Genomic DNA, 19,366 nt, shown 5'->3' with positions numbered 1-19,366 from the left:
CGAGAATAAGGAGAGGTTTATGTCATCAGACAGATTGCAACCAGCATGCATACCGAAATTATATGGCAGCGACTTTGAAGCTAAATGACTCCGTTTTGTCAAAATAGTTTGTTTCGCACTTTAGCTTCACTAGAGGCGGAGTACTGTGGCAGCTACCTGACCTACAGCATAATCAACTTGAACATCGCATTCGAACATATGAATAGTTGAAACATTAAATGTAAATACTGTAAATAAGTACCAGAAATAAAGTACCAGTTCCTTCTGGACTGTAATAAATACAACACAAGCTTTACAACACAATACTGTAATAAGTACAACACAAGCCTCATTAACAACACTAACATCATTAACATCACTTATAATGTATAAATTTGAAATATATAATAATTATTAGTTCAAATATGACATAAATTATAGTACAATATATTATTATTATTAAATAATAGGCTATGAATGCACCCCGACCTAAAAGATTTATTGTGCGCCTAAAGGTCGCACTAAGACAATTCTAGACTATTTATAAATATTGTAATTGCTGTAGGCTTGATTTTGCCTATTTGATTTCGGACTAAGATCCCGCTTCCAAGATAGTCGAGTCTTTGTTTTGCTTCCGCTGGGCAGTTGCATAGAATATGTTCTGATGTTTCCTTCTCATAACAGAAATGACAGGAGTCAGTTTGTACCGCATCTATAATCTTCGTGTGGTAATTAAGTAGTACAATATAAATATGGATAAAGTTTTATTTTTTTTTCAATACAATTTATATTAATAAAATAATACATTAAGTTTTACTACTTTTCATTAAATTTTAAACGGTAAAATCCATTTTCATCAGCACGATAAATAAATCGTTTGTGTCCTTCTGGTCTTTGAAGTTGATGTTTAACTTTTAAATGCTGCGTAAGGGTCTTTCCATTTCTATACGGCTTTTCACATATGTGACAGAGATAAATAATAGGCGAGTCTTCATGAATTTCCAAGTAATGCTAAAAAAGAGAAAATTTCATATTACCATTTACGAATATATTCACATCCAAAAAAGATTATATAAAAACAAAGTTTTGTATATTTATTTAAATTAAATTCATTCATTACTAATCCAACCACAACTAAAATTGTTGTGTAAAGAGATTAGGGAAGTATAGAAAGTTAAACGTAGCGCTAGCACAGCTAGGCACCTTTAGTGTTCACAACAAGGCGAACTAACTAAGTTGAAACTAGACAACTTGAATTTAGTAAAGTAAAAGCCTCAATGTTTAGTTGAATCTGAGTTTATTCATTAAAATTATACAGTATTTATACTTATTCTAAACTGAACACTAACCTATCTGAATATTATGTTCACCTAGTATTTTTCATATTAAAATGCTTATAATGCACTTTAATTAATTTAAAAATGAAATTATTTTATTATTTAATAATTTGGGCTAAATGAAATTCAAATATAAGTTAATGTACTTTAAGTGTTTCATTTAAGCAAAACAAAAGGATCAAATTCCTTTTCTTTATATATATAAAATTCCAAATTATTTCTATATTAAAATTGTAATTAGATTCTTATCGGTGTTTCAACAATGGGCATAAATACTTGTCATGTGTAGATGTCAAGTTATATTAAAGAAGTAAAAAATTGTATGCCAGCAATTAGATTTAACATTATAAATATATTCTATTGTTTTTTTGGATTGCTTTCTGTAATAATTATCATGCTTTTTGTTCTGAGTTGTGCTATCATCATAAGAGTGCAATTTTGGTTGTGAGCTGTGTTGTTGCCGCTTTAACTATTGTGTCTTCAGCAATATATTCGTCTTTGTCAACTTCTGTTTCAGTATTTTCATGTTGCTCTTCATTGGATAGTGCATCATCTTCATTACGAACATTACGATACACTACAGCTGACAATTTGTGAAGGTTCCAGTATTTTGTGCTATACTGGAACCTTCGTGTGGTGAAAACACAAGGCACCTGATTTTTGAAATTTATCAAAATTTGCACAGAATAGCAAAAAACCTTTTGCTTGATAAAAATATTGATTAATTTTTAATACTTTATAAATTTGTCAAGTTCACAGATTAGAGGGGTAAATTTTTATACATAATAAACAAATTTATAAGAAAGTATATTGTATTCAAATCTTATATTGTGAGCATAAACATATGTTTCTTCTTGCAAATTGGACGAATAATGTGATTACATGCTTGTGAATAGTAGGTTTTGCATGGATATGGAATATGTCTTGTCGTTGGTACAGTTCATATTTACAAGAAGAAAAAGAACACTGGATGAAGCAGACATTAATATTTCTTCTACGAAGGAATATCTGACCTTATTTTTTAGTCCAAATATTGAGATTGATATTTTAATTTATATAGGTAAAACTAATATACATTAACTGGGTGCCAGGAAATTCATATTTTTAGACAGTCATCGAGTACCTAGAGAGAAGACATTTAGATTGATTCGCATCACTAATATCACCGCTGTTAATACAATATGGAAATCAACGAGATCAAGATCGGGAAAAGTATTGTCAAAAGAATCTCGGAGTGCACATAATCAACATAATAATATTAAAATATTTTTGATATATTTCATATAAATAATCAAAAGGTCAGACAAATAAATAAGAAAAAGTAAATAGAAAATATCTGTGTTTTTATGCTTCTATGCCATCTATAACTTTCTTGTAAGGTTTGCAAATTATACGTTTTAGTGATTTTTTGTATGTGCTCATCATAACATTTTACGTGCTCTCGTAAAATGTTATGAACACATACATATAAGATATTTGCTAATCAGCAATTTCGTATATCTTTTGTTGGCGATCTCATATCATTAAATTATCGGTCTAATTCACCATAATTATAATTATTACATTTAAGCATCCTGATTGCTTAGTTTCTTTTGTAATCAAACAACAAGCCTAAGTAATAAAAACACAACACATTTACATTTTATGCTTCAATGTAAAATCTTTTAGCTCAACGCAAGATTTATCAAGCTCTCCGAAATATACCTCAGTTTCCTATCCACTCCATCCTTTGATGCAAATCTCTTTTCCTGGGACCATCTTTTCAAGTTTAGAAACAATTAATAGTCACTCGAAGCCAAATCTACGGTTGGCAAATTGATACGGTTGGTAAGGAAGCAATTCGTACCTTAAATTATTTAATTTTACTATAGTGCCTTATCTTGCAAAAATAACATTTTCTTCTTTGACAAATGTGGTAGTTTTTTCTTTATTTCCTCATTCAATTGGCCAATAATATACAATAAGGTAAATCCTCAACAGAGCAAATATGAGCGAACGAACGTTTGCACAAATGCGACCGAATTATTTAGGCGAATAAAAATATTTATAGCAAACTAAGCGAACGAACGAAAATTTGAGAAGCGATCTGGTCTAGACGATGAAGCAAAATGCGAACGAACTCATTTGTAGAGTTTGCTAGTATTCCGCTGCATTTGAGTTTACTGTGAAATGTGCACCAATTCGTTCCTTTGTTCGATTGCATTTGCTGTGAGATGTGGACGAATATTTTATATGAAATGAAATATTTGTTTGCGTTCGTGAATGTTCGCTTGTCGATGGAAAAACAAACGAATGTGGTAACATACTCTATGTTATTATTAAGTATTGTATAATTTTCATAAAATGTTGTCTTTTATGATTTTTTTTTTTTTTTTGTAAATTGTTTTATTATATATGGTATTAAAGAACAATAAATAAAACAAAACAAGACAGAAAGCAACTAGTTATAAATAACTAACAAGCAATTTAAATTTAAACAGATTAGGCGATTCCACGCAATAATAAATTAACTGTAGTACATTTCAATGATTTCAGCCCAAAGATCGCACGGCTTTTGGCGCTTTAGACGGTGTATTGCCTCAGTTGTCGCTAGTAAGTCAGAATTTCTCACGTACCATGGCGCGTTTGTTACACTCCGTAGCATGAAATTTTGGAATCTTTGAATGATAGAAATTTGTGTTTTGCTTGCGCAACCCCATAGCTGTATTCCATACGTCCAGATTGGCTGGAGCATTTGTTTGTATAATACAAGTTTATTGAAAAGCGACAGTTTTGATTTTTTGCATATTAACCATTTCAACGATTTGAATTTAAGATCTAATTCACTTCTTTTCTTTTTTATGTGCTCGCTCCATCTTAGTTTAGCGTCCAAAGTCAAAGCCAAGTATTTCGCAGTATTCGCGTGAGGGATTTGTGCTTCATCGATGTATACAGGTATATGACTGATGTTTCGATTTGTGAAATTTACATGCACTGATTTTTCTTTATTCAGATTGATTTTCCATTTCTTTGTCCAAGCAATTATACTGTCCATACTATTTTGCAAATTATTAGCTGCTATTACTGCGCTTTCTCCAACTGCAAGGACTGCAGTATCATCAGCAAAAGTTGCTGTGAACGTCGTTGCACTCGTTGGCAAGTCGTGTGTATAAATGAGATATAAGAGAGGACCCAAGACACTACCTTGCGGAACTCCAGCGTTAATTTTATACAATTTGCTATAGGCATCACCGTGATTTACTCGAAAGTAACGATCAGATAAGAGGAGATTACGTCATAATACTCCGTTGGGAGAATATTTTTTACTTTGGTAAGCAATCCGGAGTGCCAGACTTTATCGAAAGCCCGCGAGACATCTAAAAACACAGCTGAGCAGATTTTTTTTTCCTCAAGAGCTTTTTCTATTACATTGGTAATCCTATGGACTTGATCTATAGTGGAGTGATTGCACCTAAAACCAAACTGATGTAAAGGTATTATGTTTTGACTTTCAATCATAGCAAGGATTCTTTTAAGTAAGACTTTTTCAAATATTTTTGAAAGTACAGGCAGAAGTGCTATTGGTCTGTAACCATTAATATCCTTTCCTGGCTTATGTACCATGATAATTTCAGATACTTTCCACAGAGATGGAAGGGTTCGCATCTGTATTATAGCGTTAAATATATTCGTAATTTTAACTAGGCATTTTGCAAGAATTTCTTTTAAAACTTCAGCACTTATCAATTCATAACCTGGGGTTTTTTTTAGCTTAAGTTCATTTTTAATAATCATCATTACCTCAAGCTCGGTGGTTGGTGGAATACAGGATGAATGTGCTGTCCTAGGAGGGCAGATTACTGCATTATTAACGTTTTCGTCAATGGAAAACACTTTTGACAGGTGTTCGGAAAAGACATCCACTTTTTCCTCATCACTTTTAGCCCATTGATTAGCGTGATTTTTAATTTGAGCTTTGTGTACTAAAGGTCGCTTAAGGTTTCGTGTGCATTTCCAGAGAGAATAGTTGGTAGCACGATCATTACTTAAGTTAGATAGGTAGTAGTTGAATTGATTATTTTTAAATTGCTTGATTTTTAGGCTGAGTTCTTTTGCAAGTCTGTTAAGAATGGTTTTGTCTGCTGGAAATATGGATTGCTGCCACTTTTTCCGCATCTTTCATTTCCCCGCATAAGATCCACAATGGCTTTTGGGTATTTATGAGGATAAGTTGCATTCCTTAATGTGGGCGTGCTGCACAATGCCGCATATTGTAGTAAATTTGTAAGGTTCAAAATTTCGCTTTCAAAATCGTTTTCTTCACAAATTTCTTTTGTAGCAATGGTGTTTTCATTAAGGATTCTTCTGAAGTAACTCCAATCTGTGTATTTATTTTCAAGTTTTAGACATTTTTTTATTTATTAAGGCAGATTCGAAGAGGGTTATGTAGAGAGGGGAATGGTCGGAGCTTAGTTCTGCTCCATCTGTTATTTTTAAATTGTAGGACGAAATTTGCTTGGTTATAAAGAAATCGAGTAGATCAGGCACCTTTGTTGGGTCAGTTGTAGGTTGGGTTCCCGGATGACAAGCATTCGCAGCCAGTTTGCTGTATAGCTTTGAGGAGCTCTCTACCTTTCGTTGTAATTAGGCGAGAGCCCCAATGCGTATATTTAGCGTTGAAATCGTCACCCATAATGAAGCGATGCTTATGAGTTTCTATAAGATCTTTGTATTGTTCGGATTTAATTGAATGTCTTGACGGACTGTATACCGATGTTAGTAGTAATTTGCTTTGTAAGTCAAGGACAACAGTTATTGCCTGGAATTCCTCTTTGGATATTTTTGTAGACTCGTAATGTTTTAATGATTTTTTAATTAAAATAGCACTTCCTCCGCGAGCGCAATTACTAGGATGGACTGCGCTATATACTTCGTAATTCTTTAGTTTAACATATGTTTGGTTAGTAAAATGAGTTTCGCTAATTAAGCAAACATCAACATCTCTGACTGATAGGACTGTTTCAAGCTCTCTAATGTGTTGAAAAAGACCGTTCGAGTTCCATAGCATTATTTTTATATAACTAAGCATTATTTGTTTTGTTGAGTTTTTGCTCTAGCCTAGTCAAGCGTTTGTCCAATGCTTTATAAAAGTTTTCTTGAGTAGTAATTTTTTCCAGTATTTGTGTTAGTATTTTGTAATTACCATCGTCCTCAGTGTTGGATTGAACTACATCCGAATATATTTTTTTATTATTCAGCGATTTTGGGTTTTTATTTAGAACATCAGTTTGATTATTTTCAGGTTGGTTTTCAGCCGATATATGATTACGCTGTTTACCTTTGTTTTGTTCACCAATTTTTTTGTTTCTCAATTTTTGAAGTTCTTTGGCTACTATACAACCTCTGTAATTGGCCGGGTGTCCCTCACCGCAGTTGCAACATTTTGGTTGGTGCTGATCAGGTTTGTTGCATTCTGCAGTACTGTGACTGCCAGCACATTTAACACACCGGGCTGATTTGCCGCAATAATTTTGTGTGTGACCATACGCTTGGCATATTTTACACTGTGGTATTTGCTTTGAGTGCTTTATTGGTTCAATTTTAACAACACAGTTTAAAATAGCTTTAATGTTATATATTTTTTTTATATCCTCTGTCGCCTCAAATGTAAGCATGAACATATTAAGTGGAATCTTTGAATGTGATTTCCATTTGTTGACCGCGTTCACGATTTTAAAACCTTGCTGTTTCAGATCGAATACGATATCGACTGGGTCACATGAATGAGGAAGATTTTTTGCAATAACCTTTAATGGTCGGAGATGCTTGTTTTCATACGAATACCAGGCAGCTTTTTTTGAAGACAGCACTTTTGTAACAGCTCTGTAGTCGCCTATTTCAAATGTACTGATTTTATAAGTACCGCTATTGAGGAGCTTAATAAAAAAATCTTTCTTGCAGTTACTTTTCACAACAGCTTGCAGTTCTGAGTATTTATAATCTTCAGAGACCATAATTGGTGGTGGACGAGCTATTTTCAGCTCCACTTGGGTATTTTTACTGCTCGCTATAGTTGCCACATTAGAGGAATTCAATGGGGATATGTTGCACTCTGGAGATTCTACGGCTTTACGCTTTTTGCTTGGCTTTTTTTTCAAAATCCAATCTGTTTCTTTAGCAAGTTCCTCCTCATCAGTCTCATAAGTGAGTCTTTCAATTTGTTCACCATCTTTTCTGTCTGGAAATATTGCACTTGCACTTTGAAGGGAGGCATTTTCTGCTTTGAGAAATTCAATTTCTTTTCTGAGTTGGAGGCATAGAAGCTCCATTTCTTTAATTTTTGCGGGCTGGATTGATGACATGTCACTTTGAATATTTTTAACCGAGAGTGGTGTTTGCCCCCCACCCTGGGGTGGAGTTTGGTTGACATCCATGTATAGCTAAAGACTTATAAATAGAAACAGGTTCTTGTCTGTGAGTATCTTGATTTATTTACACACTTTTTCCGGCCAGTAAGAATTCAGATAAATGTTAATGCAAAAACTTTAATTTCAATTCTTCACAAAATTTCTCGTACTAATATTGAACAATTAAACTTTACAATTATATTTTATATAATTTGATTTGAAGTTTTACAACACTTCTTTTAATTTATTATTTTTAAGCTTAAAAGCTTTTTTGTTTTTTTGCTGTCTTTATCAGCTGATTTATGTATTTGTGTATAAAAATTTAATCACGACTGCAGCTATCTGTCTCTATCAGATTTGTTTATATTATATAAATTAAGTTCCACTATCATTAATAAAAATTATGTTCCATAAATAAATGCGCCAAATTCTGATCGATTTCCATCACAATATATATACGCACACAATTTACACCATTAATTCAGCAAATCATGCGCAGAATACTTTCATAACTATAACACTTTGTTGATGTGCAATTAAAAAGATACTGTAAATACTTCAAATAATTTACTACTTAGCCAAATTTACTATTTAGTTAAATTTTACAGAGCGAATTAAGTACACGTCCATTTGCCGCGAACTGTTTTTTTAACTCTTTGTCTTTTATGATAACAATATTTTTATGACTGGTTTTTCCGATCATTATAATAGCATGGAATTTTTTCACAATTTAGTTTAAAATATTTAAAAGAATGAAATAATAAAAGGAATTGCATAATAAATGGGTTATTAAATCGTTTTTCTTGGAACATCTTGTTGTGCCCATGACCTACGTCAATGCTATATGTGACAAGTCATTGCATTGTAGACAAAGCAAATGTGACATAATCTGTCGCTTTGACTTTCATCACGTTACATTTATGAATGCACTTGACTCATGCAGTTACAAATGCATGTGTAACATAATGCGCGAGCCAAGTGATAAAGCATGTATGGTCGTTGCACTTGCATGACCCAAATTCTTTAGGGAAGAGTAATATAATTATAATAAATATTAAATATGACAAATGATAAACACTCATTATGAGTATGCTAGAATATTAATGGATTATTTATAGTACATAAGAAATTTGAAACATTGTTAGTACATAAGTTATAAACGCTATAAATACCGGAGTATTTTGCCTAATAAACCAGATTTAATTCTAAGATCAAAGAACACACTTGTCTTCTTAATGATTGATTGGTCTCTAGTTCTATACGGCACAATAGCTGATGAGAACAATAGCTGATGAGAACAATAGCTGATGAGAACAATATCCTACACGACATAATTGCTGAAAGGTTATAATAAGCGGCTGGAGAGCTAAGATAATACTGGAAATAAATTCATAAAATATACATATTCGGTATATGCATAACATTACATGGCGATCCTGCCATATATTTAGTAAACATACATTACAATATGCGCAATCATTAACTATTTTTTACAGTTCATTAATGGAAGCACAGTTCATAAGTTCTAAGAAAGAATATACTTTTAAGTGACCATATAAGAAGCAATTTTATCATCAATAAATTAGTGTCCTACACAAGATAAAACTATTTAGTATTTATAATACTTTTATATATTCAAAAGTCATAATGGAATGAAAAGTTGATGAAATAAATGGAATTATACAGTAAGGGTAGAAATTTTTACCTACATGTAACCAGTGTGGAGTGAGTGATCGACACTTGAAGTCATCACACGCACGCAGAGACAGTGAGTGATTTACGCGCGAGTCATCACACGCATGCAGAGGGACTTAGTAATCAAAGTGATCAGAGGCAGGCGGAGGCTCTTAATAAACTCTCGAAGACACCAAAACACACCAGGGACTTGGACAATCGAATATCAGCATACAAGTCGCCCGCAAAGCTAAGTATAAAAGAACACTTATATATTAATTTTCTTCATATATATATATATCCCTCCTACCGCAACCTTACATAAGCGTGAACACGTTTATATCCCTCCACGGTAGCAAATATAAGCGTCAACATGTTCATATCCTATTACTAAATCCTAATATAAAGCGTGACCAACTATTAACTATTAATCATTTTTTCCGCAGCAGAGAATACACCGGATATATAATATATACTACATTTAATACCATATATATCGTGATTTCAATATAGTTTAAGTAAATAAAATAAACATCAATTTCAATATAAACATAAAGAATGAAACATTGTTATTTTTAAGATAACATCGTAGTAAATAAATATATTAAAAAAGAAACACTGTCTGTCATTATTTAAAAATTTATTGTAACGACCCAGGGTAAGCCACTGAGTATTATCCCGGCGGAAGGAGCTACGAAAATGTCGTTACAATACAGAAATAAAGAATAGGAATAGTTTCAATAATAATATTATAATTATATATTATACTAGATAACCCGGCAAACGTTGTTTTGCCTTATAAATTATTTCTAGTTTCTAGATAAATTCTAGTGTAGACGAAAAGTAACATACTTATTATAAGTGTGTTAGTATGTGGTATATGCGTGAAATAGGCATGGAGCGCTATATACGATAAGGGAATATAAAAATAGCAAACGCCAAACAATATTATTTTTAAGTTATTATAGTTTATTTCTTAAAATTACATATCACATATTAATTACGATAGTAACACTAACAAACAACATCAATCTTTTAATGCTATAGCGTGAACAATATTTTTTGTTAGCCCATCTTTAGCGAGCACAAACAAACTGGATGGTTTACCCACTCGAGAGCATGCTACGTACAATTGCCCGTGTGAAAAACATGGTGTACTCAAATCTAAACCACAAATAGACATCGTTTGGCCTTAGGATTTGTTGATTGTCATTGCAAATGCCAATCTAATCGGAAACTGAATTCGTTTGAATTGAATTGGCACATCTGTAGGTATGATAGGAATCCGTGGTATTAATATATTTTCACCTTTGAACTTGCCATTTAAAATGCTGGCTTCGATAACGTTTTTCATCAATTTTCGAATGACTAATCGCTTACCATTGCAAAGCCGTGGCGGGTTTAAATTACGAAGCAAGATAATTGGAAATCCAATCTTCAATTGTAAATTATGCGGTGGCATGCCTGGCAAATCCAGTGAGTTCAAAAATTCTGTGGAAAAATTGACAGCTTCGCTGGCATCGCAAACTGTATCAATAGATTTGTATGATACCAAGTTCCTGGCAACAACAACTGTTGTATCTTCAAATTTAAATTGTCAACGTCTGCATTTTTTGCTGCTAAAATAACTCCTTCTGCAAGCCCCTCATGATTTATGTACTGTGTGTGTACATCGCGAAATATTTGTTCAATGAGAGTATCTTGCGAATCAGCGTTTCATCTGTAGCAACTTTTTCATCACCGATATCTAAGAGTTGTTTTGAGAATGTTTCAGCGGATGGATCTTGAAGCATTTGAACGCGCATATTTACTTTCAGCTGTACTTTTTCAATATTACGCCACAATGGAGATGATTTTAAGCAAGCGTTGATCTCATCAGCGTATGTTGAACGTGGAATAACGGGAAGTGTTTGTCTGAAATCACCTGAAAGCACCAACAGAGTGCCGCCAAATAGTTTGTCGTTGTTTTTAATATCTTTCAATGTCCTGTTCAACGCCTCAATTGAATGTTTGTGTGCCATAGTACATTCATCCCAGATGATAATTTTACACTGTTTCAGCACGGTGGCCATGGACGATTGTTTTTTAATGTTACACACTACGTCAGGGTTATTTTAAATATTTAGTGGCAGCTTAAATACTGAATGAGCTGTTCTGTCTCCATCCAATAAAGTTGCCGCAATGCCCGATGATGCAACGGCCAATGCGATGCCATTAATTGATCGTATTTCAGCAAGAATTAGTGAAATAAGGAATGTTTTGCCAGTTCCACCCTGTGCATCCAAAAAGAAGAACCCACCTTATCCTGTTGAAACTGCGAGCAAAATGCGGTCATAAATGGTTCTCTGTTCGTCATTCATTAGTGGGACATTGCGAGTAACAATCGCTGCCATTTCTACAGTGTTGTACTGCAGTTCACGAATTTATACCGAAATGAGTGAGTGATAAGTTGGTAATGACAATGCAAAGATCCTCAATAGCAATCAATGCTTCATTGTACATAGCGTCGCTGAATGTTATCGTTAGTTCGTTACACCGTGTACGATATTGATGCAATATATCATCAGTCATTAAATCTTTGTGATTATCTCACAATATCTGTGCTCGAGCTGAGAAACATGTAGTTAACACTATAACGAATTTGTATTGCTGTACAGTTCAATGCAGATTCAGCAAGCATACACTTCCACTGGTTGTCGTCTTCCAGCAAGCCGAGTGCAAGGCATGCGTCTTTATATGTTGGATACTGTTGCCTATTTACTTTACGTATATCTTAAAATGATAATGGGCCAGTAACATTAACCAACAACAGTCGAAGATAAAAGCACTCAGAGTTGACTGTAAATAATCGTCCCAAAGCGTTCGATTTAAATAAATTGGGACATGCATTAACTGGTGAACCTTGCTTGCGGGGCATCCATTTTTTTGTTTGAGCGCATGTGAAATAGCGTGGTACTTGTGAATAGAGTAATGTTCTTGCAAAGGCACTAAAATCTTCCGTACTTTTGCACAATTCAAAAAATGCAGTGAGTGTAGTTTTAGGTGGAATTGTACCACGATCAATCACTGTCTCGTTCGTGAAAAATACACGCTGACCGTTTTCAAGATGGACGGCTAACTGAACAACTGCTGGATTCCGTTCATGAATTAGAAAACAGAAGACACGCCAAGCAGCTTCATTGGAGCTGATGTACCGACCAATTTGGTAGAGCGTAATTTCACCGTTTTTGTTCATTACATTATTATTTTCTACTCTAAACACAGCCATATCACTGCCTTTATGGACATACTTGCAAATATATTTGATGCTCTTCACAGAACTGCAAAACTCAACATTAATATGAGCATTGTATGTCTTGCTTAGCAGAGGCGAATACGGCACCACTCAACGATTGTCAATGTCAATGTCTGTGTTGCTGATATTTTTAACAAATGATTGTCCGCCATTATCGGGATTTCTTCGACGATATATTGGATATCCGTCTGTATTTGTTATCGTATCATTAGTGAAATCTTTAGGGAAATTTTTAGTACATTTTCCATCTACCATGCAAGGCGAAGACGAAGAAACGAAGTGGATGTAAATGCTCGATGTAACTGTTGATGTAGTTACATAAAATATTAAAAAAAAATTTTTCTTTTTCAAAAATATAAACAAAATTTTGTCAAAAAAATAAAAAAATTTTTGTTGAAGCAATAAAGATATTTTTGCTGGGTAGGGACACCCTAATCACTTTAGCGGTATGAAAAATAGATAGTAGCCGATTCTCAGACCTACTGAATACGCATATAAAATTTGGTAAAAATCGGTGAAGCCGTTTCGGAGGAGTACGGTAAACCATCCAGTTTGTTTGTGCTCGCTAAAGATGGGCTAACAAAAAATATTGTTCACGCTATAGCAATTAAAGATTGATGTTTGTTAGTGTTACTATCATAATTAATATGTGATATGTAATTTTAAGAAATAAATAATAACTTTAAAATAATATTGTTTGGCGTTTGTTATTTTTATATTCCCTTATCGTATAAAGCGCTCCATGCCTATTTCACGTATATACCACATACTTACACACTTATAATAAGTAAGTTACTTTTTGTCTACACTAGAATTTATCTAGAAACTAGAAATAATTTATAAGGCAAAACAACGTTTGCCGGCTTATCTAGTATTATATAATATTGTAAATTATATAATGTTGTTACAAGCTGAGCGCTCTTATGGCGTTTACTTTTAATCACTATTGCTGTACAAAAGAACAAATCAAATAAACGAACATTCGTTTGCATGTTATTAACGTACAAATGTATAATAAAATTGCGCGGACGTTCTATTGCGTTAAGTAGTCGTCCAGATCACCTAGCAAATGTAAACGAACGAACGATCAAACTCTATTTTCTTGCCAAACACAAATTCTGACGAATGCTAACAATAACTACAAATCGATTCGTACGCGGTTGCTTCGTCGTACACATTACTTGCAAATGTTCGTTCGTTTGCAAGCGTTCGCTTTTATGTGGATTAACCTTTAATAGTCTGATGTTATTGTTTTTCCTATTTTCAAATAGTCTATGAAATCTATTCGACTTGAATCACAAAATACGGAAGTCAAAACTTTTTCAGCCGATTGTTGAGTTCGTGGTCGTTTGGGAGCACTACCCCCGATGGTGTGCCGTTCTCTGGCTTGTTGTTTTTCCTCAGATGTGAAGTAATAGATCTACGTTTTAGTAATTGTCTCTATTCGATGCTCACAGTCAGCTAGATTGAGCATAAACTTTTTAAAACAATGCTTTGAAAGACAAAGTCGTTATCGTTTTTGATCAATTGTGAGCAAACGTGACACCCATCTTGCCGAAAGCTTATTCATACCCTAATATTCGTGTAAATATTCGACACACGTTGATATGATAATTTTCAAGCAGTTTTATTTTTGGATCATCTAATACAATATCGTGGATTTTTTCAATGTTTTTTTTCAGTTGTGACCTCTTTTGGATGACTTCTAGAATTTACTAGATGTTTAGTTGGATAATAAGAATTTTGAAGAATACTGCTTAGCATACTTTTAATGTATATGTTTAAAATTTGTTCCTGCTTTTAGATTTCAAAATATTCATAATTTTTAATTGTTGGAAAATTGTCTTTGGTAAAATATGTCATTTAAATAAAGTTTAAAAGTCTAGCTCTGACGCCATTTGCTTTACATGCGTTGCAACATAACAGGTGTAGTAAACAAATTCATTATTTTTGCATGAAATTGTATGCTTATTTACCATAGTTAGAAAGCTCCGATTTAAGTTAAATATGTGCCGTTTGGTTCAATAACTTGTTGCCATTTTTAAAGTAATTTCATAATGCCTCTCTCATAGAAGTCCCTATTTAAGCAAATTTTACGCCACAAAAATCGTTCGCCATTGTTTCTAAAAAAAACAATCCGCTATATATTCTATTTCTATACCATGGTTTTGCACATGGTGCTTTTTTACGTTTCTGCTGTTGTTGATATTTCTATATATATATATATATAACATAATTAAAGTTTTTTTTTGATTTTCTTCCTCTGTGCTTCTCGCAAAATTTTAAAATTTAACTAAAATAGTATTAAAATTTTACAACGCTTTTCAAAATCTGCATTTAACATGGATACATGTTTTCTCTATCATAAGGCCGAGTAGGGTCTGCAGAGGAGGAGGAGGGTAATATCAAATTGTAATGAACTTATGAGATTCTTGTGAATAGCGACCAAAAGAATAGTGACCAAATAATTTTAATAAGTGTTTATTTTTTTATAGGCTAATTGGTCAAAACTTTTTTATTATTGTTGTTAAAAATAAAAACAAAAATTAAGAATTCACAATTTGTTTTTTCAATAATTTTTATTTTTCTTCGATATTTCGACTTTAGTCTAAAGTCATCATCAGGAAACTAAAACATTATATTCAAATACTATACCACTTATAATACATAATGGTAGACAAAAGGATAAATGTGTGTGTAAATATATATATATACATATTTATATATATGTAAATATATGTAAGGAAAAGTACAATGTTTTATTATATAATACTAATGTTTAATACTAAGTTATTAATCCTGTACTTGTTTATTGATGTATAATACTTTTATACATCTGGGCACAGTTGTCAACATCAGTTTTAAAATTGAGCCTTATGTCAGGTGGAATTTTTAGAATTGCGAGCATCTCCAAGAAGTATCTTTTGCGATGATTATTTTCTTGATGCAAAATTTTTATATTTTCTAAATCTGGCTCATGGTGTGTGGAAATACAATGTGAAACAAGGGCTGTTTTGGCTTCCACACCGACTTTATTTTTTATGCTGTGTTTATGTCCAGCCGTTCTTGTTTTTAATTTATTTTTGGTCGTTCCAACATATACTTGATCACAGACGTCATACCCATCACCTTTGCAATTAATTTGGTATACAACGTTCGATTTGTCCAAGTTATTTATTTTTGTTTTTAAGTTGGAATACAGTGCGTTTATTGTATTTCCAGATCTTAGTGTGATATTATAGTTTGATTTGTCATGAATATTAGATGTTAGTATTTGGTTAGAGAGTTTAGGAATATGTATAATGCTTTTATATGTTCTGTTATCCTTATTTCTAGTGTCATTCTGACAGATGTTGTCAGATGTTATTGCATAAATAGAATGATATATTTTTAAAGAATTGGTTATGTTATTCCGTCAATATCCGCAGAGTAGAATTGAGTAATTGAAATAATGTTTTATTTGAGTAGCAGGATTTATTATTTCATTTTTTTTAATTCTAAAAATTTGGTATTGAAATTTGGTTTATTTGCTTAAGAACACCAGTTTTAAACCTACAACATTAGAAATATCTTTGGAATATCATCCTGTCGGAAAACTTCAAGAATTTAATGGAGTTACCATTAAGTTAAGTTTACTTAAATTTGACAAAATTTTTTTTTGAGTAAGATAATGGATTAATTAATATTGTTGTTGTTGTTTTTCGAGTAAGATAATGGATTAATTAATTTTGTTAACTCATCATCATGCCTCACACACTGTTATTTTAAAGAATTGTATAAACACGCACACTATTTACTTATAGAAATTCTAGTCTTTACAGAATTATTGCCACAGAACAACCTGCGCTGTAACACGATCTTTGGCTATCACACAAATGTTCAGCGGTATAATAAAAAACATGCTTCTCTTAATAATTGTATCTAATTAGTTCCATAAGTAATAATAAGTAAGATCTGAACTGAAGTGGTTACTTAGAGCAACTTAGAGCGAAATTATTTAAAAAAAAAAAATTAATTTCAAATTCACTAAGTTTCATGTAGTCGGTCTATAACGGTGAAATAATCGTTTTATTTAATCGTTTTTAGAAAAGACTTCGTAATGCACCACACCACGATAATCTTAGAAAACGAATAACACTTTTATGCGGTCTTATTTATCTCGGCTCATTTTTTGCACGGTATTAGATAACCTAGTAGTCTGTTGTTTTATGTATTTTATCCTTTCATGATAATCAGAAAGCATATTTGCAAATTTTTACGCGACTCAAAATTTAAAAAAAAAAATAAATGTTTTTGACATCAAACAACATTTCACATTTTTCATGTCGAAAATGCATTTCAAAATGCGGACTGATGGAAATGAAATGTTAATAATATCAGCGAGAACATTATGACAAATTGATTATTTAAACACTAAGTCTTTAATTTCTTTGGCATACAAAAGGTGTTCTGTAACATTTCTTATGGTTCACCAACTTTCGCTTAGCTTATAATCTGTATAAGGAATCTGATACATTTCTATTATATGCCAAAATATGTACCTATATTTGAAGGTTTTCTAAGTATTAACAAATTTTTCTGACGTCTTAAAATAAATTTATATATTTTATAAACTGACTAATGTGAAAACTCAAAATAATTATTTTTATGGGTATAATAGTAATAAAAAAAATGTTATATTTACTTACTCTCCGTAATAAGTTATAAGTTCTTACAGCGTAAGTACATCCAACTTCGTTACATTGATGTAGCTGAAATAAACAAATGTACAAACTTAGAGCTGGAAAATAAGAGTTTTACTTAATATTATATTAATGTTATAAAAACGACTTTTTAAAACAATACTATTCACATTCTTGATCTTTTCGAATTACTCAGCTATAATTTTAAGAGATAAGAATTTGAAGTATACAACTAAACTTCATTACGTCACTATTCCTTATAAAGGTTCATAACACATAACTGATTTATAAAACCAGATATCAAGAACATAATAACACATTTAACACTTTCATTATGCTGTCATAATTTCTTAATTTAAGCTTCCTAAAAAAAATACTTGCACATATGTCGATTAGCTCAAAAACTAAGAATAGTTTAGAGACGTCTCACTTAAATTATTCAGCACGTGACTATACCCAGCAATTTGATCACTTGCCAAACAAGTTCTTTCTTCCTATGAAAAGATAGGTAAGGTTCGTAAGGTACTGTCTTTGAGAATCAAATTTCTATAAAAGTATATTAATGAAAAGGATGATTTATTAGGAGTGCCATAGTCTACGTTTCAGAATCAGTAACGACATAATACTGCTCGCCTCTTTCGTTCACGTTGAAGTCACACCAAATTTTTGCAAAATACGGATTGTAATCTTTACGATTTATTGCAAAAAAATGACTTACAACTTTTAAGTAAAAATATAAGACCATACACAAAATATACAGAGGCTCACAGTTTATTTCGTGCAAGAAATATTTTTGTAGATTTAGTCTGAAAATCCAAAATTATATTTAAAACAAAAAATTTTAAAAATAAAACTTTGAAAAAAGTTTTGTATATACATTGTAGATTACCAACGCTTGCCGGTGACATACACCCCCATATCATCACATGTTTGCCGCCGTGTGTAACTGTGCCACGTAAATTTTCTTTTCAAAGCTCAGTACGCCACTTGATTTCCCATCTGAAGCAGAGATTAAATTTACTCTCATCGGCAAAAAGTACTAAGTTCCAGAAAAAACTTGTACAAATGGTGTTTGGCGAACTGCAAGCGAATTTTACGAATTTTGTCATTTATAAATGGCTTGTTCCAGGCAGTTCGATCGTTATAATAAGCATTTCTTAAAACTCTTAGCATAGTTTCTGGATGACATTTCTTTCCAATAAACATTTCAACATTCTTGGTGATAGACGGGGCACTTAATGTAGGATTTTTTTTAAATTAATTAATTAATTAATTAATTAATTTTTAAATTTAAATTAATTTTCCAGACTGATAATGTTTAAAAACTAATTGGCGCTTTTTAATTGAAGTGCGTGGACCCATCTTATTAAACAAACGCGATCGAAAATAAGCACGAAATATGCTGTGAGGTCAGAATTTCATGAATGTTGGTTTTTATTCACTTGACTTCTTGAATACTGATATTTTTGATACATTTTCTTTTGTTCTATAATAAAAACTAAACATTCTCTAAAATTTGCATATTTCAAAATTTTTTGTTTTGAATAATGTTTTGAAATCTCACGACTAAATCTACAAAAATATTGCTTGTACGAAGCTGTGAACCACTGTAAATTGGCAACCGGTATTGTTCCAGATCAAATTTAATATTTTACTAGCATAATTTTGACAATTAGTTTTGGGCCAAAGAACGGTTGTGCCAAACCGTCTTAGGCACCGTTTAATTTATTTATCGCCAATATAAGACATCAAGTAATCTTTAAAATTAAGGGTATGAATTATTTAAATACAATATGTTGGTGAAGCTGTTATTAAGTCCACAGGATTGGTGTGACTTTTTAAATTATGTTTGTGTCCAGCGATTCAGTTCATTTTTAGTTGTACTAATATATACTCGTACTTGTTAACATACGTTGACTCCTTTACCTCCATCAAGGATTTTATATTTCAAATCATGATCGTCCAATTTGTATATTGGTCTCTTTGTTTTATTAAATAGATGAATCCTATTTT

General features: G+C 32.1%; 1 protein-coding gene across 1 annotated transcript in view; it reads right to left on the bottom strand.

Moving 5' to 3' along the window:
- Window positions 1-516: 516 nt before the first annotated feature.
- LOC119670870 (histone H4 transcription factor) overlaps window positions 517-19,366 on the bottom strand; it is a 49,563-nt gene continuing 30,713 nt past the window's right edge. The window contains exons 3-4 of the mRNA XM_038081298.1: window positions 17,360-17,422; window positions 517-990 (exon numbers count right to left, since the gene is read on the bottom strand). Of these exons, the coding sequence (XP_037937226.1) occupies window positions 796-990; window positions 17,360-17,422 (258 nt within the window). The 3' untranslated portion in view covers window positions 517-795. The remainder of the gene's footprint in view (window positions 991-17,359; window positions 17,423-19,366) is intronic.

This window comes from Teleopsis dalmanni, chromosome 1, assembly GCF_002237135.1.
Source record: "Teleopsis dalmanni isolate 2A chromosome 1, ASM223713v2, whole genome shotgun sequence".
NCBI lineage: Eukaryota > Metazoa > Arthropoda > Insecta > Diptera > Diopsidae > Teleopsis > Teleopsis dalmanni.
Note: the sequence above shows the minus strand (reverse complement) of the source record. Positions and strands in the feature narration are given on the sequence as shown.